We start from the raw sequence: 25,978 nt of genomic DNA, 5'->3' as shown, positions 1-25,978 counted from the left end.
CCTTGAGGAATGACTAAATACATCTGCAATGGCACATATATTTAAAGTTAACCCTTTGCATCCTTTGTTTTTTTATTTGCCCCCTCATTACTCTTTCATCCCTTCCACATACAACAGGAAACAACTGGTTGCATCATACTTCCAAACATCACATCTAGCACCTGCCCACTTGTGTCAAAGTCTGACTTCCATAACTAAAGTTTTAAGTGGTTCAGAATACAAATTGAAGGTCTTTGCAATCAAGTCACTGGTTGGACTCCTCTACTTCTCCTGGAAATAGTACTAGTGCTCATTCTCTGCATGAAGAACTGTTGCATGTAAAGAGCTGCATGTTCTCAGATAGTCTGTCCATCTATCACTTCTCATTATTGTACTGTAAAGGAAATAGCAATTTATTACTGATATAGGACAATTTACCAAATTCTACTCTCATTAACAATGGATTTACACCACTATAACGCCATTAACTTTTATAAGGTTCATTTAAATGTATACCCTTATAACTGAGAGCTGAATACAACCTTACGTTTTTCTCTGAGAGGCCATTTGAAGCAGCATTTTGTTTTCATCTTTCATGGAGAATGACATGTAGTTGTTCATCCAAGAGCCTTCCACATTTGGCTATCACATGGGTAAACTAACAGGGCACAGAGATTACTTTTTTCTCAATGCTTGCTGAAGACACAATCCAGGTAAAAACCTGAAACCCTTAATGGCATCAACGTTTGTACTAGATAGACTAAAAATGTCGATAAATTCACAAATCTGTGAAAGAAAGGTAATTTTCTATTCGTTGTTATTGAGACTGGAGTTTGATAAAAGTAAGCAGCTATAATAAATGTCAAGTGGTTCATAGTGAGTTGACTCATATGTATGGTCATGCACTGGCTGGGATATCAAACTCAATTTTGCTTCTTTTTCCAGTTAAGAAGCATGAAAATATATCAAAAGCATGATAAATAATTCTAATTTTGATATATTAAGGTGCACTCTACATCAATCCTATGCTTTTCCAGTCTTAGAAAAGCCAAATTAATCTCTGGTGTAATTCTGACTTCAGATAAATATGACCCCTACACTTTATCTCTGAGACTCAAAAAGTATCTCATTCTATAACATTCTGTAAAAGTTAAATTTGTTAAATTCTTTTTAACACACCAAGAGATTTTTCAAAATACATGTTTTTATTGTGATGTGTAAGATTTCTCCTTGTTTGGCGTGTAGGATTATATTATCTGTACTTTTTTGGCTAATGGAGTTCTCTACATGAGATATGGGCATTTTAATCCTAGACACTACTTTTAGAACTTCATTTGTTTTGTTGTAGTTGCACACAGAGAGCTATAAATTAGTCCTCATGAAGCCAATAATTCAGATATAATACTTGAGGAATTCCTTTTGGTTCAATTATATTTATTTTTCCAAACATTTTGTTTGAGTGAAAATGAGATGGCTATCTACTGTTTCCTTATTTTTTTGCAGGAAAGCAAAGGGTTGTTGACTTCCTCTCCCCTCCCTTCCTTCCTTCTTTCTGAAGGTACTGTACTCATCTGAAAAAAGAGAACGAAGTGATTGTTCCTGTTCTCTTTCTTAAGTCATTTGAAACATTGTCCTTGCTAGTTTTCTAAGTTTACTGCAATCTCTACACAGAGAGCAAGAGAGATTGCCAACAGGAAAGCAGGTAGAGAGCTTAGCTCATTCCACTTCAACAATTGGTAAGTTAACCAAGAAAGCATTTTACTTAAATCTCTGTTATTTTAATATATACATTTAAATACAGGAAAGACATTTATCAACTACCAGATAAAAGATAATGACTGTATGCGTTGGCATGCAGTATATATTTTCTTTTTAAATATCTATAATCAGCTTTTTAGCTACTGCCATTAGTAGTATGAGATTTAACCAATATTGAGGAATGGTTTCTCAGTGAGGTTGACAATGTCTGCAGTATTCAGTGTTGTGAATTCTTTCATATGAAGCTGAGTAGTTGATTTTACCTTTCCAGCAGCCACTGTAGCTTGTTTTAGACTTCACTGACTTTATATTGAACGTTTCAGCAAGGTTTACTGTGACCTCGCAAAGGCAGAGATAGGATAAGTAGGTTCGTAATTGATAGGATAGTATAGTTTGTTCATCTCTGACCATTATTTCAGACATATTCATTCAAGTGTTACACTGAGCAACTGAGCTGTCATCAACCTGTGCCATAAAAGAGAAAGAATTACTAGAGTTTTTTTAAATGGAGCTGTGTAGTGTGTGTGAGAAAGTGCAAGTGTTTGTATCTCAGTACCTGTGGTATATGCAGTCTGAAGGCAGTGACATTTGACCAGTTAAGCGAGATCCAGTTTCATTTTAAAAAGACTAAGTTACAAGGTATGTCACAAATACTAAGATTAACCACCAATGTCAGTAAGATGATAAAATGCTGGCTACTTATTTATATTCCTTATCAGCCAGTGGCTGGTCAGCTACAGTTTCCAAGTATCAAGTACAACGTGTTAAGCTAGCAAAGTTTGACTGCACTGTCAGCAAAGAGTATGATCTAAGAATGCATTTTATTTTTGTAAGGCAACTCAACAGAAATAGCAACTTTTATACAGGAAGGTGCGGTGCGGATGAGGAGTAGAATAGGTCACATTTCTACAAAAGAGAAGCCTAAACATCTCTTGAGCCTACATTAACTTGCAAGTGAGACCTTCTGAGCTTTAGAATGTTCTGTGGGACATGCAAGTCCTGGCAGCACAGCTCCAAATGCAGGGCAGGGAACCCCAGAGCTGGTATAGACAACTCTGCCTGCTGGTGGATCCTCTGAAATCCATGGGTTCTGGGGGTTGAGCCTCCTTCTCAGAAGTGGGGATATATCTTTCCCCAATGACTGAACAAATACATTTTTCCTCCTTGTGGCTCCTTTCTATAGCTTCCTTCCCCCACCCCAATGGTAGGGAGTGATCTATCCCAAATTAGCAAGTTTTCTGATAAAATTATGTTTCTCCAGCACTTTATAACTGCTAATAAATAGAAGGAGCTAATCAATTTATTGTTTAATGTGGTTTGAAGTGAAATGTATCAAGTTTGTCTAGTTTTGGTGCTATTTATGAGCATTGGATGATAACATTTTGTAGGTGAAGTATTTAAGGTTACCAGGGTAGAGAGACCAGTTCTCAAATGCACACGTGAAAATGAGATGTGTACTTTTTTTATTTGGATACCCAGTTTGGCACTTAGTTGGACAAAAGGTCATTTTATGTGACCAAGTACTGATTCAGATAACCAAATGTGGGCTTTGAACATCTATTTAGGTGACTACATTTGAAAATTGGGCCCCCATTCATATGCTAAATAAGATAAATAGAGAAGTCGTTTTGTTAATTTAGCTCGTAAAAAGTATGCTATTTGCTCAGTCTACAGCTTCTGAGGCCACAGAATTTCTCTATTCCACTGCTGTTACCATAGTAAAGATGTGCTCAAGCTGCAAAATTTTGATCTGGATTGCAAACACCCCAAAGTTCTGGGAAGGTTGGATCCAGCATTTAGGTTCAATCTACAATTAAGACAGGAGCCAATTGCAAAATTTAGATCCAGACTTCAGTTTTGACGATATCTACAAATTCATGTATGCTTGAAATCTGGGCCCATGTTTACTACATATCCTTTCTTTGAGAACTCTGAAAAGAGGGGATTCTATGATCCTGAAGCAAAAAAGTGTGTATATTTGCTGTTGTAGTAGCTAATCAAAAAATAAAGTACCAGTTCTAAACTCAGTTCTCTATTAATGTTTAAATAAAATAGCAATGCAGAATGATAGTTTATAATTTAGATGTAAATATAGACCCTGAGCTTTGTACTTCATTCTCGGATTATACCTTTCAGTTACATTTCTCTTTGATACAATACATTTTTGTTGGTCATTTGCAATGTCTTTTACATTGTGCATTTTTTGTTATAAAATCAATACAACATGATTTTATATAATAATACAATTGTAACAAACAAACTAACTAACTTCTCTTTGAGAGTTTAGGAAATCAAGTTTTGCCCTGGTCTTGTATTGTTGTGAAAAAGTTATAGACAGAGTATCATAGGTTATGAATGCCAGCCTCCTTAAATTTATAGTATTTGTTACTTTATAGCATAAGCTTAATGCTTGTGAAATATATTTTAGTGATTAATTTCTATATTATTTGAAACATTGTTTTCATGGAAGGCAATAAAACAGGTATTTACCAGAGACACACTTTTAAATCTTACTTAAAAGCTTATTGGTGCCTTTGTTAAAAACAAAAACATAGTTACAGTGTAATTTTAAATAGAGCTGCTTGGATCCCCAATTCCCATTCCACAGGATATTCTGAATATATATTTTTTAATTGTTCCAAAATTAGAATGAAAGTTTGAAATTTCCCATGAAATGAAAATTCCAAAATTTCATTTGGAAAAATTGAAATATTTCATTTCAATAAAGTCAAATCTTTTTTTTAAAATAAGGTCATAACCTTTCATTTCAAGTTTAGCCAACTTGACTTTTATGTTATATAATTATATAATTTTATATAACATAAAAGTCAAAAGATTTCAACTTTTTTATATTATATTACATTGTTATCTTATCAGTTATAACAGACCATAACAAAGGTTGAAACAAAGTTGAAATGAAATATTTCAACCTTATCTAAATGAATCATTTTGAGAAATTTTCATTGAAAATTTCAACAAAAAATGTTTAGCAGGAAAATTTTTGATCAGCCGTAGTTTTGAACTATTATGTACTAACTAGCCAATATATAAGTTAGTATAAGGGTAAGGGTCCAGTCCTGCAGCCTTACTTCTGTGAGTAGCTCCATGGAAGTCGCAGGAGAAAGGGCCTGATCCAAAGCCCATTGAAGTCAATATGATTCTTTCGATAGAAAGACGATCTTCTGCTGGTACAAATTTGTGCGAATGGAGCCATGCTCATATACACCAGCTGAGATTTGGCTCTTGGGTTCTAAATGTTTAAAATGTACTATTTCCTCTCACATTTTGGCATCTCTTATAGCTGTTGTGTTGTTTGTGTTTTTTGGCAATGGGAGAATTTTTACCTTGAATTATCAGGTATTTTACATACAAACCTTGAAAAGTCTTGGCCTAATTGTTCTTAAGGCAACTTGGGCATAATGTGGATACAGATAAGTTCTAAAGCTGTACCTACAATACTGAATATTTTTTGAGGCACTGCAGAATGTATATCCAGAAGATAGACGTGTTGGCACACCTATTAATTGTCTAGAATTAGAATGGAAGAAAACTTCTTGGCAGCCTCAAACCAGTAACGCAAGATAAACCCGAAGTAGAGTGGAGACCACCACATTCCTAGAAGTAGTCCTGGACAGACCCCAAGTAGGCTGGAGAATTGATTATCCCAGGCAGATCATATTGAACGTATATCACCGGGGCTCCAATACAGCAAAGGAATCTGCATGAATAGACCATTTAACCCATGCAGATCCCTTTGCAGGTTGGTCCCTTAAATACAATAGCAATAGTCCTATGTAAAAGAAGATAAATATAGCCGGAGATAAATGTATTAATTATCTGACAGACCTTTAACAATTCTGTGTTCTGAACATCTGCATTAAGGACCTTTTTGAAAAGTGTTGTTAAACGAAATGAACCATGTATTTTTAAAACCTAGTAGCTTCTCCACTCCCACTTCCCATCCAAGAGGACAAACTGAGCATGGAGTAGTCAGATCAGAGAAGAAAAATGTCTCCGAGAAAGGATTTTAGAAGGAAAAAATGAATGTAAGCCTTTAAAAAGAAGGCAAAAGGCAGAAAAATTTGCTTGAGAGGAAGCAGACATTGGAAAAGCCTGATGTTACCCTCATTTTCATGTTGAGAAGTTGACAGTTATGAAACTCAGCCTGCAGCTGTCTGCTGCTGGAAAAGTTACAATACCATTTTTTTTAAATGGATAACATTCAGCATGAGGGTTAAGAATGTTCATCCAGTCAAAAGCTCTGACTGGGTGAATACCTAATAGTTATGCAATATGTTTTGTAATGGCTAAGATCAAGTGCTGTATAGGATGTCTGACTTGCCTTTGTATCCATTTGGCAGTGTATAAAATACTAATGATTCTAGGAAAGAATCCTACATTTTTGAAAGAAGATAATGCTTTCATTTGATGCCCAGGGAACTTATACCTATGCAGTAACAGAAATGGAACTACACAGGTGCTACTGTGGTTTTTGTACAGGAAAGGGGAGGAATAGCGATTGCTCAGTGGTTTGAGCATTGGCCTATTAAACCCAGTGTTGTGAGTTCAATCCTTAAGGGGGCCATTTAGGGATATAGGGCAAATATCTGTCCGGGACAGTACCTAGTCCTGCAGTGAAGACAGGGAACTGGACTCGACTCAATGACCTTTCAAGGTCCCTCCCAGTTCTATAAGATAGGTATATTTCCATATAATAATAATAAATACAGTCACAACAAAGCAATTTCTCCTCTAAATTGACAACTATAAGGTACTGCAAGAGGGTTACCTTAAATAAGTCTTGTACTAAAAGAAATTGGGATACTTCTAAAGGTTTTTAAACTGCAATGATATTCACTATCTGATGATTTAATTTCCCCTCTTCCACCATTTGCTCCTGGTTTCTTGCTGCATGGTTTAGAAGCTTATGTTTTCAGTGGCAGTCAGTAACTTGAATCAGGCAGTAACACAGCTATTATTCTGTTTCCCAACTACTCTGAAAAACAAAAGATGCAAATACCTTTCACTTTCACCTTTCAGAAAAGACACTAGATGAAAGCCAACAATAGTTTGATCCCAATTCTGAAAACTCCACTTTATAAAATGATTTAGGAAAACTTTGTTTTTCATTAATTGGATAGCAAATTTTTGGTTTTTTTCTGGCAATTTTTGTAAACAACTAAAATTAAAACTGCCCTAGTTTTCAATGGCCCATGCTTATTGTGAATGTAGGGCACCACTTCACATAAGTAGGATTTTGGAAGCTGTAAAAGGAATGAAAAGTTTAAATGTTCATTGGGCTTGATGGTTCACAATGCTGAATTTACAAAAGCAGTAAGGTGATTTCAGTTAGTATAGGTTGATTGTTTTTCACTGAAAAACACTCTCCCCTCCACTTTTTTCTATTGGATTAGAAAGAAGTGCCATTGATTTGAAATCAGAAGCAAAGTGGCAGTGAGATCATACCATGGGTTTTTATTATTATTTTGTGAGGCTGTATTAAAGAAGTACGCTAACATTAGCAATGAGGTATCCATTGTCTGATCTTTCGCTTCGGAGCAATAATTTCTCCTTATTCATTGATCAAGGATGGAAACGATATAATTTCTCTGGGTTAGATTGTAATTTTACAGTCTGCTCTGAGTAATGGGGTAGCACATAGCTGCACTATGCCAGGAGCAGAAAAGAGAATGAATTATGAGCCATCAAATGTTCCATTTCCTTTCCCATTTTCTCCTTATTCTGTGAGGGGAGTAAATTACTTCACCCCTTTTCACAGAGCAACTTACTCATCCCTACCCAGATACCTGAACAACTACTCCGGCTGGCAAGTAAAGGGTGGGTAAGGGAAGCCACAACTACTCCTATGCCTTTTCTCACTACCCACTTGCTTGCAGGGTGGGGGGGAATATTGGCTAAGCAGTCTCTGCTTGTCCCCACATGACCAGAGTTGTAATTTGATGGAGTCTGTGGGCCCTATTCGGTCATAAAATATGTTCTTAATATCTCATACTGGGCCTGCTCATGCTCCTATTGAAGTAAATGGTAAAAAAAACCCACTGACTTCCCTTCTGGCCTTAAAGTCTATGCGTCTATTGAAGCAGGATTGGGCCCTTCTGAATGAGTCAATTGACCCTTAGCTAAATTTGCAGTATTTATGTATTTCACAATATTTTCTCCACACATAAAATTGTAATAGGAACATTTAAATAGTATAAATCTAGGACATTAAAAATGCACATATTTACTGCAGCACCCATTCCTTTGGTATCTTGGCACCAGATAAAATCATGAAGAAGCATAACATTTGAAAATGATGTCTTCCTCATGGCAGGTCTCCCAGAAGATAAGCGTATCGCTTTCTACATGTGCACATGTTTCGTAAATGGGTTTATTGATGCACTCTGTAGCTTTAATGAAAATAATATGCACTATTGAAAAATAATTTAGATTTATGGATCTCTTTTTGGAGGGCAACATTTCCCCTCTCTTTCTAATTAAATAAAAAACTTGTTAGAACCACCTATGTGTAGGCCCCCTATCCCATATTGCAATTCACTAATGCAGATTTCTGCAACTGTGCTGTGTCTACTGAAGCCAACAAAGGATTAGAGTTCTCCTGTGGAAATTGAAGTAAACCACAGGGAAGTCACTGGTAGAGGATGAATTATCTAATTGCTCCCACGTTTAACAGGAATAAGAGATGCTCATCTCACAGTAAGTATTTATGGAAGTGAAGGGAAAAGAACTCTGGCCACACAATTTGTCCCCTCAAAATATAGAGACTCAGAGTACCATGCAAATTATCACCAAGTATCTCTGATTAACGCTGAACCCAAAACATTAAATTGTTCCAGTTACAAGAAGCAGAACAGATCTTAAGGCAGAATTTTACCTGCAATCATAAAGATACCAGCATCAACCAACTGTGTGTCACTGGGAACAGGTCTCGAAACTTCTGACTCCCAGTATACAGGGTGCCATTCTCCTATCCTAGGAGATAAGAAACACCTCTCAACTTAAATATAAGTCACAAATCAAGAAATTTTATTCAATGGGAGTTACTTGTATCCTGTGGGGAGAGAATCATGATCCAGGATTCTATCTGATGACCTTAATGAACAAGTCCACTAGTCATCCACTACTGGCAACAACGATACATATGAGCAAGCGTAACATATTTTGTGCAGTGGTGCAACATGCCCAAACCTGTAAGTCAAAATAATGCATGAGAATTCTGTCTATCCTCGGGTTTTAGACAGATGTCCATCACTGTAGTAGATGTGCACCTTCCACATAAAGGCAAGAGCAACAGTGAAGTCCCCAGGGGACTTCATGGAATCTCTGGCAGTTTTCCATTCCCAGGAAAAAACAAACAAAAACTCTGCATGGGGAAAGGTTTTTGTTTTTTAACTTTATTAAGTTACTGTTATTTTTGTTGTTGTTTGCTTTGTCTTTTTCAAGGTTTATTTGTTTTAGCAGTCGGTTGTTTGATTGGTTTTTTTGGTTGGAAGGAGGTTTTTGAGTATAAGGGTGTGTCAGTTTTTTGAGCATTGTTCTTGTGATGGAAAGCACTTTTTAAATGAGGCCTTTGGGATGACTGATGATTAAAAGTGATTAATAGAAGCGCTAAATAATTATTGGAGCTGCTTGAAAATTTTGATGAAATTTCAAACTTTGATTAAAAACTGGATGCAATTTTTGTGAATATTTTTTCAAAAACCACATCCCCCTTTTTGACAACTTCTAATCACTATTATATATAATGTTTGTGATGCTAAGCTAAGAGAAAGTCGCCATTACCATTTTGGGCTTCATTTTTTTCAGAGTTTTGTAACAATGCCATTTAAAATTGTATTGGATTGAAACTTGTCAGCCATAGTGCGTTTCTGCCCTATGACTGGATTAAAATGATGAAGCTGAACTTTAGCTCTGATATGATAATAAAATAAAATAATAAAATATTATTATTAATAATAATAATAAATAATAATAACCCCCCCCCCAAACCAACCAAACAACAACTATGGTGCCAATTTCAGGTGCTTTTTGACCTGTTGCAACTAACTATTGCTTATTTTTAAAACCTTAATTTTTGCAATCACTAAAGTTAGTAAAATAATAATTAAACATTGTATGTGGGATGTACATCAGTGGATCAGAAGGAGGAAATAGCCTGTTACTCAACCAATTACAGGATTCAACTTTTGGATCACAGGGGAAGGGAAAAAAGCAGAGAGGAAGTTATCTTAAATTACTTTCTTGTGAGCTCTTGACCTGGTCAGTCAGAAACATTGTTCTGAGGTGGAGCTAAAGCACCAAGGATGTTGCCCTTCACCTGCATATAGATGAGGCAGGAATCTGGTAATGTAAGTTCTTTTTCTGATAGAACTGCTTCAAATAAGAATGGTTTCTGTACACTTGTAGCCTGTATTTCTTACACCTACTTAAAGAAATACAAGCAATAGAACAGGAGCAAGGCTACTTTGGGATGAATGCAATATGGCTACATACTCTCATCGCATCTCTTGCAGCCACATTTTTGTTTACTCGCATTGAGAATTAGGCAGCACACTTTGCTGATGAAGAGAAAACTCCAAGTTCAAATTTCAGGGCTAGAGTCAGCCCTCGGATATGCATGTGTCTGGAAGCACACATGGACCAGAAATTAGGAGAATACAGCCCTTAACTTTGTATTTTAGTTTCCTTATATTCTATGAAGGTTTTACAATTTTTAACATGGTTTCAGTGTGGTCTTACCATGATATATGCTTGGCTTAGGGAAGTATTTTCCCTTAAAAATGGGAGAAAAGGAAGTTTATTTAAGCTCTGGGGTAAGGCTTGTATACAATGCACCCAATTCTGGAGGGCTTTCTCTGGACTGAGAGAACAGCTAAACTACTGTACTATTGTCAATGTCACCAGTATGGTCTAGGAAAACTAGCTAACACAAAAAAGGCCTATGTTAACTTTTCATTTAACCTCCTCTTCAGCTCTACCCTGAACTTTAAATAGGAACATAGGAATTGCCATACTGGATTAGACTGAGGGTCCAGCTAGTCCACTATCCTGTTTCTGACTGTTGCCAGTACCAGATGATACTTTGTAAGCATAGACTATCTTCCATGCCACATCCCTTCAATAGTGTAGAGCCAAATTCTCTTTTATACCTTCCAGTAGATAATACAGGAATTTATAATTAATCATTCAAGATATACACTTTTTGGCTGCTTTGGCTCAATTCCCTTCTACTCATCTTCAGATAAGTACAGTACTCTAAAATTATATTGATTGGGAACATTTTGCATTTGTTTAGTGCTTGTGAAAGATAGTAGATGGATGGCCCTAGAAACAAGAGTTCTCTATTTAGCAGACAGCTTTAGCACATAACATTTTCTCACGTTGCCCCACCAATTTGCCTTAAATTGGAGGGGCCATTTATAGAGTGAGTTCAGTAGTTCAGTCGTTTTGCCCATTTAGTCCTTGGACTCTGCTGATATTGCCAAAAAGGTGTCAATTGCCATATGTACAGTGGCCTGCTAGGAACTGGACTGAGATCACCACCACACATTTGTTTAAAGGGTAATTGACTAAGTCACTGTTGGCCCAGGCTGGTTTCAAGCTGAACATAGAAGTTAAAAGTAATTAGCCTTCTCAGCTAAGCAGTTTCTCCAGCAAAAAGCATTTTCAAAAGTAAGCAGGTTTTTCTTTTTAGAACCCTGCCTAGACTCTCCACTATTTAATACCCTTTTCCTCTGCTGATGATTTGAAGATGACAACACGTTGAACACTATTCTGTTAATGTCTGTGTGGGCAAGTGGGATTCCAAGGTGATCCATGAAAAAACTAATCACTGGTTCAATGTTTAGACTCAATTGCTCACATACGAATAGTCATATTTTTAACAGCACCTTGGAGTACTGTAGCTCTCACCAAAATGTAGGCAACTAACAAATGCTCACCTGTCTAAGGTACTATTAGCTCTCAGAATAATGGTTAATACAAAATGAGAGGAATCCACAAAATACTGACAGTCTCTCCCCTGTATCATTTTATTTAAAAATGAAAGTGGCATTTTTTAAATAATCATGCTTTTCAAATGAGTTATTTTCAATAAATCATTTTAAGGACCAGCTTAAGGCAGCCTTTAGTGAACCTGTTCAAGTATATTTATTGCATCTCTACTTTTCAGAATAGTTGACCATAATTGTTTTGGGGAGTTTTAATTGTTGGGAGGCAGTATGGTCTTGCAGTTAAAGTGCCAAACTGGGTCTCAGGATATCTGAGTTCTGTCCTTGTTCTGCCACCGTGCAAAGTGTTATTTTTAAAAGGTAAAAGGGCCTGATTTCCTTTACACTAAATGTAAGACAAGAGTAACTCCACTGAAGTCAGTGGGAATTGAAGGCAGTTAACCGCTCACAATCAGATCTAAAGTGAGTAATAATGTATCTAATTGAAATAGCCAGGGAATTGTAGGTAACTACCTAGATAAGAATTTGGCCAGCACACTGTATTAAGAACCTCTCTCTTATAAAAAGTCAATGGGCTATTTAGCAATTGCAATATATATTAAAAATAAATGTCCAGACCTTCCAGAAGAGATTGAATCAAACTTCAGCTACATGTTCATAACTGAAAGTTTACACAACTAAATCCACCTAAGCGCCATAATGATGAGGGATGCATAATTTGTAAACTATTTTTAAGGAATTGGAGATTAGACAGATGTGAGCAGTAGATAGGTTATATCTCCTGCTGTCAGTATCTGGAGTTGAGTCCTCCTGTTTCATGAGTCCTCCTGTTTCAGTTCACACAAGTTCCACAGAATCTTAGTGGTAGGTTGGTTCCCATGGTTTCAGCACCTCTGAATTTCACTTTGAGTTGTGTGAACCCAAAAATTCAAAGCAAAACTTTAAAAAAGGGTGAAGTAAATGGCAAAAAACTCCCACTGACTTCAATAGGGCCAGGTTTTCTTCTAAAATCTCATTTTGGAGGTGACATATGGAAACTGATCAAACTCAGCTGAGTATCCCCACAGTAGCGCCCCTTCTTTTCACATGACTTCCCTCCACGCATGTCCATGCACACACACACACTTTACCTGGAGATCTCTTCTTTTAGGCATCTGTTTATGTGCAAATGAAGCATTCAGGAGATGGACTGTCTGGGCCAAAAGACTCATGATGTGGGAGCAAGCCAACTAGCTGGCTAGCTTGCAGATCAAGGACAGGAGTCCCCATCTACCAGCTACTAAGACTTGGGGAGATGGGAGGTTACCACGCCACTCCCTGGCCCTCTATGAGATAGTAGCAGGAGTGAAACTATGGTGGGAAGGAAGGATCTTAAGCCAACCTATGTCCCCTTGAAAGGTCCATAAATAGCAGTGAAAGGTTCACTTTTGCAACAAAGCCCTAAAGCAGAAGTGTTTAGCCAAGGTTAGTTTTTCATTCTGGACTCTCTGCAGGGCTCCATTATTTATCTAAAATTCAAAATCCTAAACAATCCAAGATGATTTTGTAAATGGAATTTCATATATATAGTATGTAATTGTTATGTTTGGTAAATGACACTATTCTGTCTGAGGTCTTCCTTTGAGGAAACCACAGAGACTGCACTCAACTGATGCAATTTTATCACTGAAGTCCTCTTCCTCCAAAAGTTTAAGTCATTTATTTGCCCTCAATTTATCTTCACTAACTTTAGTTCCTGGAGAAAAGTTTCCTAAAAAGTTGTTAACCTAATTTGGTAATATTCCAAAGGAAAACTGTTTGGTATGTACAATAGCTCTGGTGCCAAAAGTGTGATGTTTTCAATTGCCAATGATATATATGGAAGTAGGCAGGAAATAAGGATGGAATGAGATGAGCGGTGATTTAAAATCATAAGCAGTGATTTAAAAAACTATTTTGTACATTTTATAAAGGTGGTGACAAACTCCTTGTTCCAGATTTTGACATGAGTACTGTTATGATTCTTTATGTAAGAGTCTGAAGGAATGTATCCTTTTGACATCAGATCACAACTTGCTCTCAAAGCCCAGATAATGCCCTCAGTTATAGCTATACTAGTCCACTAATTCTAATGAGGAAACATAGATGGAATTGAGGGCAAAATTTGGTCCATTACACATTAGTGATTGTATAGGCTTTTCACACATACTCACAAAGTTGTTCGACACAATATAAAGCTTCATAGGGAAAAATACTGCAAAGTATCCAAGCAAATTTTAACAATAAGTTAATGAAAGATGGACAGATCCCACACAGCAGAAAGGCTGCAGTATTGGTACATAAGGGAAAGCATAGTAAATAATATACATTGGGCCAAATTTTCCCCAGAGTATTTTCATTTATTTCAAATGAGCTATATATAGGATGATGAATTTGTGTAACTGTTTAATAAAGCACTTCATCCTGATATCTGGATCCATATTTATACTAATAATTTTGATTAATAGATATAAATATGGATTAAGCTATTAGGAATAAGTATTATAGTACTAGATCAGAGGTTCTCTCTCTCTCTCTCTCACACACACACACACACACACACACACACACACACACACACACACACACACACACTCCTATGGACTACTAGCTTGTAGCCTAGTCCTCCTCTCCTGATGACCATCTCCAAAGACATCCCTCTCCCCACAGGAGCTTTCTCAAAAATATAAATAAATATCCAGAAAATGCAGAAGTGTCAAACACTGTATTCAGTTTACTTGAGGTACAACTATGGCCTGCATGACACATTCAGATGGTGCATAATTTAAGCTTTTATTTAATAAAACAAAGTTTCTAGCCCTCAAATTTGTGAAGAAAACCTACCAAATGTGACTTAGGTGTAACCAGTGCAGAACTATCTTCCTGAATCTGCAGACAGCCTGAAACAATAGTTCTGAGACTGAACTGCCTGATCCCCATTAATATAATTGGAGTGTCTGCTATAAAGCCCAGTGATGACACTTCACTATCAACATTAATTATTTAATTGCTGATCATTTTAACAGATAAAATGGGGAAGGGGTTAGGAGTGAACCTCTTCAGATATGCAGAGGGAAGAACAGAGGAAACAAACAAAGAGGAAGAAAAAGCAGAGAAAGAAGGATGGGGAAAAGGAGAGAAACAAAGGGCAAAAACAGCAGTGGGCCTAAACTGAATGCAAAGGCCACTTTCCATCACTGACACATTAAAGTGGCTGGAGATAGTTAAGGATCTCCCAATAAGGGGTAGAGTCATGTTAAGAGGTGCATTGGGGATAAGATTACAAAGCTCAAATGTAAGCTTTATATAGGAGTCCACAGCACCGTGTTCAATGAACCAAACTACACTGCACAGTGTCCTGTACCCAGTTGCCTTGGGAAACAATGTAAAAGTGTAATAGGAATGATAATGAATCATTCTGCCAAATTAAGGGAAAACTACTCATCTCTGGAGGGAAGGAACTGCAGCATAGAACAGGAGAAAAACAGCAAGGGAGTAAAAGAGCAGAAAAGCAGTGATAACACATAAGGACCTGCACACCTAGCCATCCATCTAAACAATTTTCTTTTAACATACTCGCTAGCACCATCCAAGTCCAAATTATGCCATAACCATGCTTTCTGGCAAGGTCAAGGCATCAGATTCAGCCCATAGACTACCTGAATTCTGACAGTGAAAACAACAGAGTTATTCCAGATATGCACCTGTGGGAATGATCTCAGAATCTGGCTCTACATCTTTAATAATTATTTAAAAATATATGAAAATAATGGTACAATGATTTATTTCAGAGTAGACTTTTTAAAATTCCCTGCTATAGAAAGTGACAAAAATAAATGTACCCCGCAAAGTGTTTTTAGCAAATATCTGTCTGCCAGGGTATGAAAAACAAATAATGGACATGCATGCCCAAAATGACTCAGAAACTTTACAATCTGTATAGCCAGATAGTATAGTGCAAACATAGGGGGAGGGGTGATTGATTGGCATAAAACAAATATTTTTAAAGGTGCAGTGAAACAACAGAGATGTGGCTCAAGTAATGAAAACCTGTCTGCTTTTCCGTTTGACTAGAGATGACCTGTCTCTCATTCTTAGCATCATTTTCACAGGTGAGACAAATGCAGCTGTGCTGCTTTGGGATGCTCAGACTGTGGAGATAGCTCCGAGAGCCTGAGAAATAATTTAAAAGCTTAAGCATCAATCCTGAAGTGAGTCAGGTATGTGCTAAAAACAGATCCAGCGAAACTAACATAGAATACAGTATTGTGTTATATAATCCCAAGAAACCAACTATTATTTAATTCCATACAACTATAAATGAAACCCACGTGTTTCTATTAGAGCTCTTTTAGTGTGTTGTGCTAAACTGTTCAAATCCTTCAGAAAATAAAATTTTTCAGCTGAGTGGCTTATGCGTGTAACTGATGACAAATTATTGGCGGCTCTTCTGCAGAAAAAAGTGTTAAGTGACATGTTAAGTGACATGTCAAAAATGCCATCTGTTAAATCTAAATCACAGTGAATCAAGTGAATTTAAAAAGAAAAGGTACTAATGGAGAACCAGCCTTGTGACAAATTACATGGAAAATCATTAAGGGTCTGACCCATTGAAGTCATTGGGAGTCCTTCCATTGACTTCAATGGGTTTTGGATCAGGCTCTAAAAGAGCTGCCAAATCATCAGTTCCACTTTACAGGATAATGCTGATGAGAAATGTTTCTTGCTGGAAAGAAGAAGTTTTATACTGCAGCCCTTAATCAGCACATGAAGGTAATTTCCCAGGGAGAAGTGAAAAGACAGTAAACCTCTTAACAGTATCATGTTCATGCAGGGAGAAAAACCTGATCCTGTCCACTTCCTGATTTCAAATCATTCCAGATCATGTTCATGAGCAACTGTTTACATGTTTCCAATTCCAATGCCATTAACAACAGCAAACAGAAAAAGGGAAGAGAAATAAACTAGCTAAGGTGACCACCCGTCTTGTATCTTAAAGATATCCATAGTTTAGCAAGACACTTAGGTTCAATTCATGAAAACAGCCCTCTTCAACAAAGCACTTAAGCACATGCTTAAATTTAAGCTGTTGCTCAAGTCCTATGGACCTCCTGTAGACAAAGGAGGGTGTGTATGTGAGAGAGAGAGGGAGAGAGTGAAAGGGCAGTTGGTACTAAAAGAAGAGATTTATTAAAGCTCCAGAAAGTTTACATTTCTCAACTCTGCCCTTTCATTCCCCAAGGTTTCCGATTTTATGACTCCCTAATGCGTCTCTACGTCCAATGTTTTTTGAGGAGTTTCCTACCCCCACCCTCACTTCTGCCTGATGATAACACAGTTTCTCTCTCACACACACCCCCGCCAAGTGTAGGAAAAAATGCTTTTGTTCTACATTAAACATCTCTCTTCTAGATTCAGTCCACATGGTGCAGGCTTACACCACAAGTGTTTTAGGGAGAAACAGGACTCACTCAGCAACAAGGCTGCCACAGCCCATTTTTCATATTCATGTGCTTGCATGTGTGGTTACTTCAGCAAGGAGAGCATAGACGGAAAGTGCACCCTGCTGTACCTTCCACGCATATGAAATAAAGAGAGATAGCTGGCATAAAACAAAAGTGAATTAGCCTGGCAGCAGCAAGAAGATCTGAGATACCAGAAAGAGGACTGGAGAACTGGAGTTACAGTTGCTCCTTGTCTTCTCCAGTGAGTGGCGTATCTGAAGCCCACACCATCATTTTTTCACAGCTTTGTGCTCTAAGTGGACGAGAAAGAGCAATGGTTTGATAATCTGGCATTTGGGTTCCAGAGAGATGAGCCGCCTCCACATTAGCTAGGCGCAAATAGCACCTGTGTCTGTTTGTACATCAAGGGAGATGATTGGGGGAGGGAGTGTGGGGGAGAAATACTGAACACATGACATTTACAAAGTTACAGCTACAGAGGGGTCTGACCTGGCACATCAGATGAGACCATCCTCAGACCTTAGGGAAGTTCAGATCTGGATCTAAATTTGCACCTCAGACCTATCTCTGCTTACTACAGCTCCCTCAAGCATGCAGCAGAAATGAGGTAAATAGTACGCCTAAAAGAGCGTGAGGAATTGTGAAAACAGCCAAGTATTGAGCAACACATGCAGTGAGAAATACTAAACATCGAATCCTGAAATTATGCTCATTAGTTAAGCATTGAAAATGTGTTGGACCTTCATTTATTATTTGCATTTTTTTTCCAATTGTGGTCTTTGCAGAAGAAGTGGGGCTTTAGGAGAGATATGAATGAAGAGAGGCAAACAGGGAGCGGGAGGTTACTCCATGCATAGGAGGCAGCATGAAGGTAGGAATGGGAGAAGGAAATGAAGAGGTCATTGTTGCTGAAGCAAAGGAGGAGTAGGAAATGTGAGGCAAGATCAGATACATAGGTTCAGGCAGAGCTTTACAAATTCATACACATTAATTAAATGAAAGATTGTAGCCGATGGTAATACACAAATTCACGTTTGTCTGAATACTCTTAATACTTTCACTGATTCAAATTGTACTTAGCAAAATATTTTGCTAATATTCTGTAGGGAACAATTCTACATTGGCCTGAATGACCAAATGGGTCTTTTACAGGTCTAATTTCTAATCAGTCGAATCCTAAGGTAGATAGAAGGATTAATGATTAAAAACTAGTAAGGACTTCAGGGTTTGGCCAAAACAAAACAAAACTTAGGGGCAAGTTATGTAAAGGAGAGGCTCATGAAACCTACTGAGTCAGCAATAACTGGGTCATTAAAATGACTGCTTGCAAATGTCCACTATTGAAAAGCAGATGTGTGCACAGTGAGATCTGCGAATCTTTCACCTGCTCAGCTGGAGTGAAGGAGTATAGTAGTATTTTATTTGTCAGTTGACCCTCTTTATAATGTACACAAAACAAAGTAATCAAATGGTAAACAAATGCAGTTACAATTCATTCTTTCCCCCCAAATTCCAGCATCAGTATTTCAACCCCCACGGGGAGAGCAGGAATGAATTGACATGGTACATTCAGCTATGTTTTTGAATCAGCTGTGGTTGTTTAAACACACAGTTCCTATTAGTGCTAACAGGAGCTGTGCCCAAATCGACCACCATTATATTTTCCACACTAGCCTCCATTTCATGCTTGTTTCCAGATCTTCGACCCAAGCTCCACTCGAACATCAAACTAGTATGGGTTTCCTATCTTAAAGGGTTTTTAATTTTTCAGTTCTCACTCATTCTGGTCTCATTTCTATTTTTATCATCTCTGCTGAGTAGTAGCAGCAGCAGAGCAATTGTGAAGCAAAGGGGTAGTTATAGTCTAAGCTGGAGCTATTTAGATCACTCGCATTTATACTGGTGTCCTTCTGCCTCGCCAAATAATTGGTAATGGCTTCCATACACGGAGTTTTGCCATTGACTTCAATAGGATCAGGATCTCACCCATGGGACTCTAAAGATATATATGGTGTTACAATGAGTTGCATGATATATGTACAAGTTTGGTTTTTTTCTTCTGGGGAAATATTATGCCTGGAAACGAGAAAATAAGAGGTGATTCATTTTCTGTGTTAAAAACTCTCTTCCTCTTTCAAGGAAGTTAATTCAATAACAACATTACTTATAAATAGCGGTACAGAAGCTTTGTTCGGGAAAAACCTCAACAGCTTTCCCAACTCACTGTAAAGATGCTTGAAACAGAATCGCTTGAAACTCTCTACCTATTTCAAGACTCCAACTGAAATGGAATCTTTTTTAAGCTATGAAGTGTCTTGATACAGTATATGTTTTTTAAAACTTTCAGGTGCCAAGATAGCATAAGAAGTTCTGTCCTAGTGAGATTTCCAGACTGTGTTTTCAGACTCAAGAAGCTTAGATAGCTCAGATACTTAGACTTTTAGATTTTTATCCAGACTTAAACCAAACTAATTTCTAAAGCTTATTGATCACTATTATGTATAGAACACAAATATTTAGGTGAAGAGTGAGGAAAGGAGATATGCTGTGATTACATGCTAAAAATGATAGACATCTGTGAAATAATTAAGATGAAGGTGATAAAAAAAATTCTTTAAGCTGCTGAGAGTAAAAGAGGGACCTAACTCCAGAGTCAGTTAGGGATCTTCTAAAGAGAAATAAAGTAAAGTAATGAGGAAATATGCTCTTTAAAAGGTACTGTAACATGATGTCTTCTAGCACAGTTATTTAAAGCAGAAGGCACTACACCTTATGTCTGTGAAGGAATTAATCCTTAAATCTGTTATCAGGTCTGGAGTCCCTTCTATAATTTGGTCATCCATTGAAAGGTTTAGCAATCTTTTATGGAGTGAGATTATAACCAAGGGCAGATCATGCTCCCATTGAGTTAATGGGAGCTTTGCCATTGACTTCAGAGGCAGTAGGAGCAGGCCCCAGATTTGTTGCTTGTCTCGAACAATAAAAAGGTTTGATTTCTATAGTATCAGACTTGACAGAACTATAATAATAAGCCAGAAATGACAAGATGATCCATAGCAAAACTTAGATTGCAAATGTATACAGTCAGGGGTGTGTCTCCCCCTATGTTTGTACAGAGTCTAAGAGTCACAGATCCTGATTTGGGGCCCTTAGATGCTATTTTATTATTTATGAGAAGTGGTACTGCAGGCATATTTTATTTGATTTTTTTTATTCTCCCTCCCACCTCAGGTCCTTCATTCACCTCAGTCTGACTACACCCAACCTCTGTGTTAATGGTGGTTCTTGAATAATTGAACTCCCTCTTTCCCAGGTATACCTGATCTGATGATTTATATGGTAATCCATTATAGGATAATATGACATAAGCTTTTTGTGAAAGTGACTAATACTTTTGTTGAGCAATAAAAGGATTCCTCTCCAGTAATGCTCCTTTTACCTCAAGGAAAAGACTCTCAAACACTCTGCCACTACTTCAGTCTCAGGATGGTTTGAAATCCCCAGACACCAATGAAGATAATGAAAGCTGAGAGAAGCAGGCAGCATAGAGACAACAGAGCAATGAGCACCTACCAGGGCACTCACTCATTTAGCTTCTATAGATTCTTGACAGCATTACAATAATGACAGCAGGGCCTGATTTGCCACTACCTGACACTTGTTTAACATTTTACGTACTTTGCACAGATGTAAATGACTATACAAGGAGCAGGACCTACAACTGTAAGATCTGTGGCAGAGGTTTGGCCCATAATGTTTAGGGAAGATTTACATTTTGAGACCTAGGTGGATTTCAAATTAAAATTACATACATTTAGAATAACTTAAAATGAGTTCAAATTTGCCTGACATTTTCCCCCTGTAAATGTGGGGAGAGGGAGTCATCTAAGTCCCTCTTGGGTCTCAAAGGATTTCCCATTTTTATAAACCAAACCATTGTGTGTTCCCAAAAGAGGGACTGGATTTGGGTGGGAATTCAGCTCTAGGTGATGATAGCCCCTATACTCCCTATCTTAAAGAGTTTTTTCAGACTAGAACTTTAGATTCTACTATTACTATTCTGTTTTTACTAACTATAAGTCTAGAGGCCCCAGGACTTGTTCCTCCTTCATGAACTGAGGCATTTCCGTTAGTTCTACTACCATCAGTGAGGATTCTTATCCTAAAAGTTTGTCTGTTTTATCTGCCGGGTGTCTGAAAAGTAGCATCACCTAGCCTTTTGGCTCAGATACCTCCCCAGAACTCCTCAGATTTTGCTCCTGTATATCCTAAAAAGATTTAAATGATTTGCTTGCGACCAAGTCTTTTAGATATCTTCTGCTCTCCACACCCTATCTAGGCCATGTATTTTCCATCTATTTTTACAAGCAAGTTTCGCCAAACTGGAGCTTCCTGATAAAGAAACTGGAGCTTCTTTAGCTCTGTTTGACCATCTCCACGCCTCCCAAGAATGGGGTTATTAATAGCTGTCATCAAATTAACTTGTCTCAGCATGTCATAGGTGGCAAAGCCAAAATGTGTCTGGTTCTTTCTTTTAACCTCATCCTGGACAGACTGCAATACACCAAAAAAACATGTACCATTGTAGGATCAATATGAGATCCCAGTGATCTAATTTAAATAGACCAAATTCTGAAATCCTTGATATTTTACTATATCTTTATTCAGGCTAAACTCCTGATGGAGTCAATAGCATAAAAACTGCACGTGGATTTCGGGATTTTGCCTAATGACTTTATTGCATGAAAAGGCAGTGAAATGTTGCCAAAGTAGAGCTGGCAAACTCAGGTTGTCAGCTGCTTTGGAAAGCTGAAGAGGTAGTTGATATTATTCTAAGTTAAATATGTTTTCTTTGTTTAAATGCTGCATTACTTACCTGACAAGCTTCAGGTAAAAAAACAATATATATATATTGCCCACATGAATTCCATTCAACATTTTAGCTTTTTTTCTTTTTTAAAAACAGAAGAATCCCTCACTCCCTAACCATACATACAATGTTTATCTCCACCTTTTGGGAACCAGGAAATCCAGTGTGGAAGCTGATGGTACACAATGTTCTGAACTCACTTTGCCATTGTTTTCTCCACAGCAGCATGAGTTAATGATATAAAGAAGTTCAACCTTCAAACGTTTTGGCTTTGAATTTTTATGTCACAACAATACTGCAATATAGGCATTCTTGTTTGTATTGTTGTATCCTTTAGTTACAGAGTCAAACTGTAGTGCCTGTGCGTGCACATTCAAGGAGAGGATTTGGCCCACAAGTGGGTTGGCTGAATTACACAGCAATATTACAATATATGCTGAACAATGTATCCAAGTACAGTACATTAGATCATAAAGCTGATGTTTGATCCGAGCTTGATTTAAAGCACTAATTTCAAAGCTTCTTAGTTTCCATTAACAGACAGATTTTGTATAGCAGAAGTAAACTGGTGTCTTATTTGGTCATGAGACTATTTTATAAATGCCTAATTTAAAAAAAATAAACTACACAATAAAATACCGGCCTTAGGAGAACATGAGAAAAAATAAAGGAATTTCTTTATTATTATTTTTGAAGGAAGGCAGACAATGCAGAAGGAATTAAATACGATGAAAAATGAGGATGTATGTTTCAATGTTGACAAAACACACACATCACACTGCCTGCAGCCAATGGACCCTGATGTGAAGTCACACAGAACTGCACCACTCAGTGAAGAATTCAGGGCACAGCTTGCACAGTTCCAGTATGGTCCTTCCCTGGGGGATATAGAAACCTTTCATGGATCCTTAGAAGGAGGGTCCCGGAAACGCAAAAGCATGCCCACAAAAATGCCTCACACTATCCCCACAGGAGATCCTACATCACCATCACATGGATCTGAAAACAACAACGTATGCTCCCCCAGTCTTTCTTTGATGTACCAACAACCCACACAGCCCAAATACAACTCCCAAATGATTGATCTTTGTAACATTGGCTTTCAGTTCTACAGAAATCTGGAGCACTTTGGAGCCAAGCCCATTAAACAAGAACCAGTAAAGCCCAACATGATGTGGCCCAACACTTCTGCATTTGTGCAGACTCCTTACTCTTATTACCCAAAAGTCCACCCTGGCTTGATGTTTCCTTTTATTATGCCCCCAAACTTCCATTTGAGGAATTCCTTCCAACTGAAAAGACCCCTGGAGCCAGCATTCAGGAGGACTGAACTGAGGGAAAGTGGTGACAGTAAACAGAAGGTGGAAAGAGTAGATGTCAACCTCCAGATTGACGACAGCTATTATGTTGATGTAGGGGGAGAACAAAAACGATGGCAATGCCCAATGTGTGAAAAGTCCTACACTTCCAAGTACAACCTGGTCACCCACATCTTGGGACATAGTGGCATCAAACCTCATGCTTGCACTCGGTGTGGCAAGCTTTTCAAGCAGCTGAGTCACTTGCACACTCATATGTTGACACACCAGGGCACTCGACCACATAAGTGCCAGGTGTGTCACAAGGCTTTCACCCAAACCAGTCACCTGAAGAGACATATGATGCAACACAGTGACATCAAGCCCTACAACTGTAGGATCTGTGGCAGAGGTTTTGCCTATCCAAGTGAGCTGAAAGCCCACGAGTCCAAGCATGAGAGTGGCCGAGAGAACATTTGTGTGGAGTGTGGTCTTGACTTTCCAACCCTGGCCCAGCTGAAGAGACATTTAACAACCCATCGAGGTCCTATACAATACAATTGCACAGAATGTGATAAAACTTTCCAGTACCCAAGCCAGCTGCAAAATCACATGATGAAGCACAAAGACATCCGTCCATACATCTGTACTGAATGTGGCATGGAGTTTGTACAGCCCCACCATCTCAAGCAACACTCTTTAACCCACAAGGTAAGTCACTAATGATTAAATTTGCCCCAGCTCTGAAGGCCAGCAGAAGGATTATGCACCATTAAAGTCCCACTTAAGTCTCCCAAAAGAACTGACATGGTATACAGGCCCTTGTAGAGGCCCTTTGTATGGATCTGAATTTTATGCAAAGAGAACCAGAACAGTATGGCCAATAACAGAAACTGGCTCTAGTCTTAACAAAGGCAATGCAAGAAAAAGACCATAACCAGGAGTTCAATCAAGTTGCTTGTATTACTTCCCAAATTTCAATTCACATCCTCTGCTCCAGTTTGGTTTTTATCTTCATGAAAACCATAGTTTTGTATAATGATCTTTAGCAATGAAACTTCTACAGAACTTTTTTTATACCTGTGCATAGACAAGTATATTACTGCTTGGCAGATTTTGTATAAGCAGCTTCTGCACTATATTTAGAAAAACCAAACCAACCTGGACCATGTTATGTAGAAATAATCCAGAGTACAAGTGACTAGAGCTGGGCAAAAAAGGGCCTGATCCAAAGCCCATTGACATCAATGGGAGCCTTCGCACTGGCGTCAATAGGTTTTGGATTAAGTGTATAATTTGGAATGAATAACTGAAGATTGTTTTAAAACAAAAAAGAGTTTTCAACATTATGTGTAACAACTGAAATCAGAATTATCCCAACATCACAAACATATTGTAAAGATCAATTTTAATCTAACAATCAAAATGCATTTTAATAGACTAGTGCTGATAAACTTAACGAATACACCCATATGTTTTATGAAGAATTGTTTTCAGATTTGTGTTTTTTCCCCCAGGGGTCTACTTTGGGTTAATGTTTAAATTTAAACATTAAGAACACAGAAAATTGCAAAATTTAAGTATTATAAGCTAATTTTTTAAAGAATAATCTCTATTTTCACTTCTGGTTTTCTTCCCAATTCCCCTACTGTCGCTTCTGTAGAATCAACCCTTCTTTGGATTTACTCTATAATTTTAAACTTACCTAAAAGTCTAATAAAAACTTGCAATTAAAAAATGCAACACCTTCTTGCCCAAGAAAGAGCCTCTACTTTTCACCCACAATTAGTCAGGTGAGGTCAGTTGTGAGCACAATTTAAGTACTTAGCTGTCTAACTGCCTGAGTGCAGCCTCAGATCAGGTAGTTGGGTATCTCAAAGCTATCATTCGTATCCACAGTTAATGTCTTATCCCCAGGGATGGTCAATAATCCCCATGAAATGCCCAGTGCCACTAATATTATTGCTTAATTGCATGACTCTTTGCTTCTTACAAAAATTGAGCAGGTACTATTTTTCCATATTTTTCTTCAAAATAGAGGCAGGCTCTTTCTTTGTTACATAGGGCTTGATCCAATACCCACTGAAGTCAAAATCTTACCAATGACTTCAACAGAGATTATCCCAGGCTCAATGTTATCAGATGTTGGCAAGTTATTTTATGTCTCACTTAATTAGTTTATATATGTTTGACATGCTATTGGTATACATGCAATTGGTAGTTAAGCTCTACAGTAGGGTAGCAGAATTTTTCCATTGGTTTGTCATTTGGGTGTCCTAATGATATTAATACAGGGTAAAATTTTCAAAAGCAAGCGACAGGCTACTATGACCCATTTTCTAAAAGGAGTTAGATTGGGGGTTCTCAGACTGGGGGTCGGCCTCCACCCCAAATCCCGCTTTGCCTCCAGCATTTATAATGGCGTTAAATATATTTTAAAAGTGTTTTTAATTTATAAGGGGGGTCACACTCAGAGGTTCGCTATGTGAAAGGCATCACCAGCAGAAAAATTTGAGAACCACTGAGTTGGATACTTCTGAAAATTTTCCCCGCAGTGTTGTATAATCATTTCTCACCACTAACAAAATCACATGATGCTCTTATAGCCTACAGGATGGT

At 37.7% G+C, this 25,978-nt stretch overlaps 1 protein-coding gene across 4 annotated transcripts in view; it reads left to right on the top strand.

Annotated features, from left to right (window-relative positions):
* Positions 1-1,606: 1,606 nt before the first annotated feature.
* Positions 1,607-25,978, top strand: part of ZNF366 (zinc finger protein 366) — a 39,974-nt gene continuing 15,602 nt past the window's right edge. The window contains exons 1-3 of one of the 4 annotated variants that reach the window (XM_054033223.1): positions 1,607-1,715; positions 20,423-20,504; positions 22,762-24,070. In XM_054033223.1, coding sequence (XP_053889198.1) covers positions 22,769-24,070 — 1,302 coding nt within the window. In that variant the 5' untranslated portion in view covers positions 1,607-1,715; positions 20,423-20,504; positions 22,762-22,768. Of the gene's footprint in view, positions 1,716-18,008; positions 18,063-20,422; positions 20,505-22,757; positions 24,071-25,978 lie in introns of those variants that run through there. The other 3 variants (XM_054033221.1, XM_054033222.1, XM_054033224.1) reach the window with 3 other exon arrangements.

This window comes from Malaclemys terrapin, chromosome 6 (genome assembly GCF_027887155.1).
Source record: "Malaclemys terrapin pileata isolate rMalTer1 chromosome 6, rMalTer1.hap1, whole genome shotgun sequence".
In the NCBI taxonomy this organism is placed as follows: Eukaryota; Metazoa; Chordata; order Testudines; family Emydidae; genus Malaclemys; species Malaclemys terrapin.
This window is presented reverse-complemented; position numbering and strand designations above follow the sequence as displayed.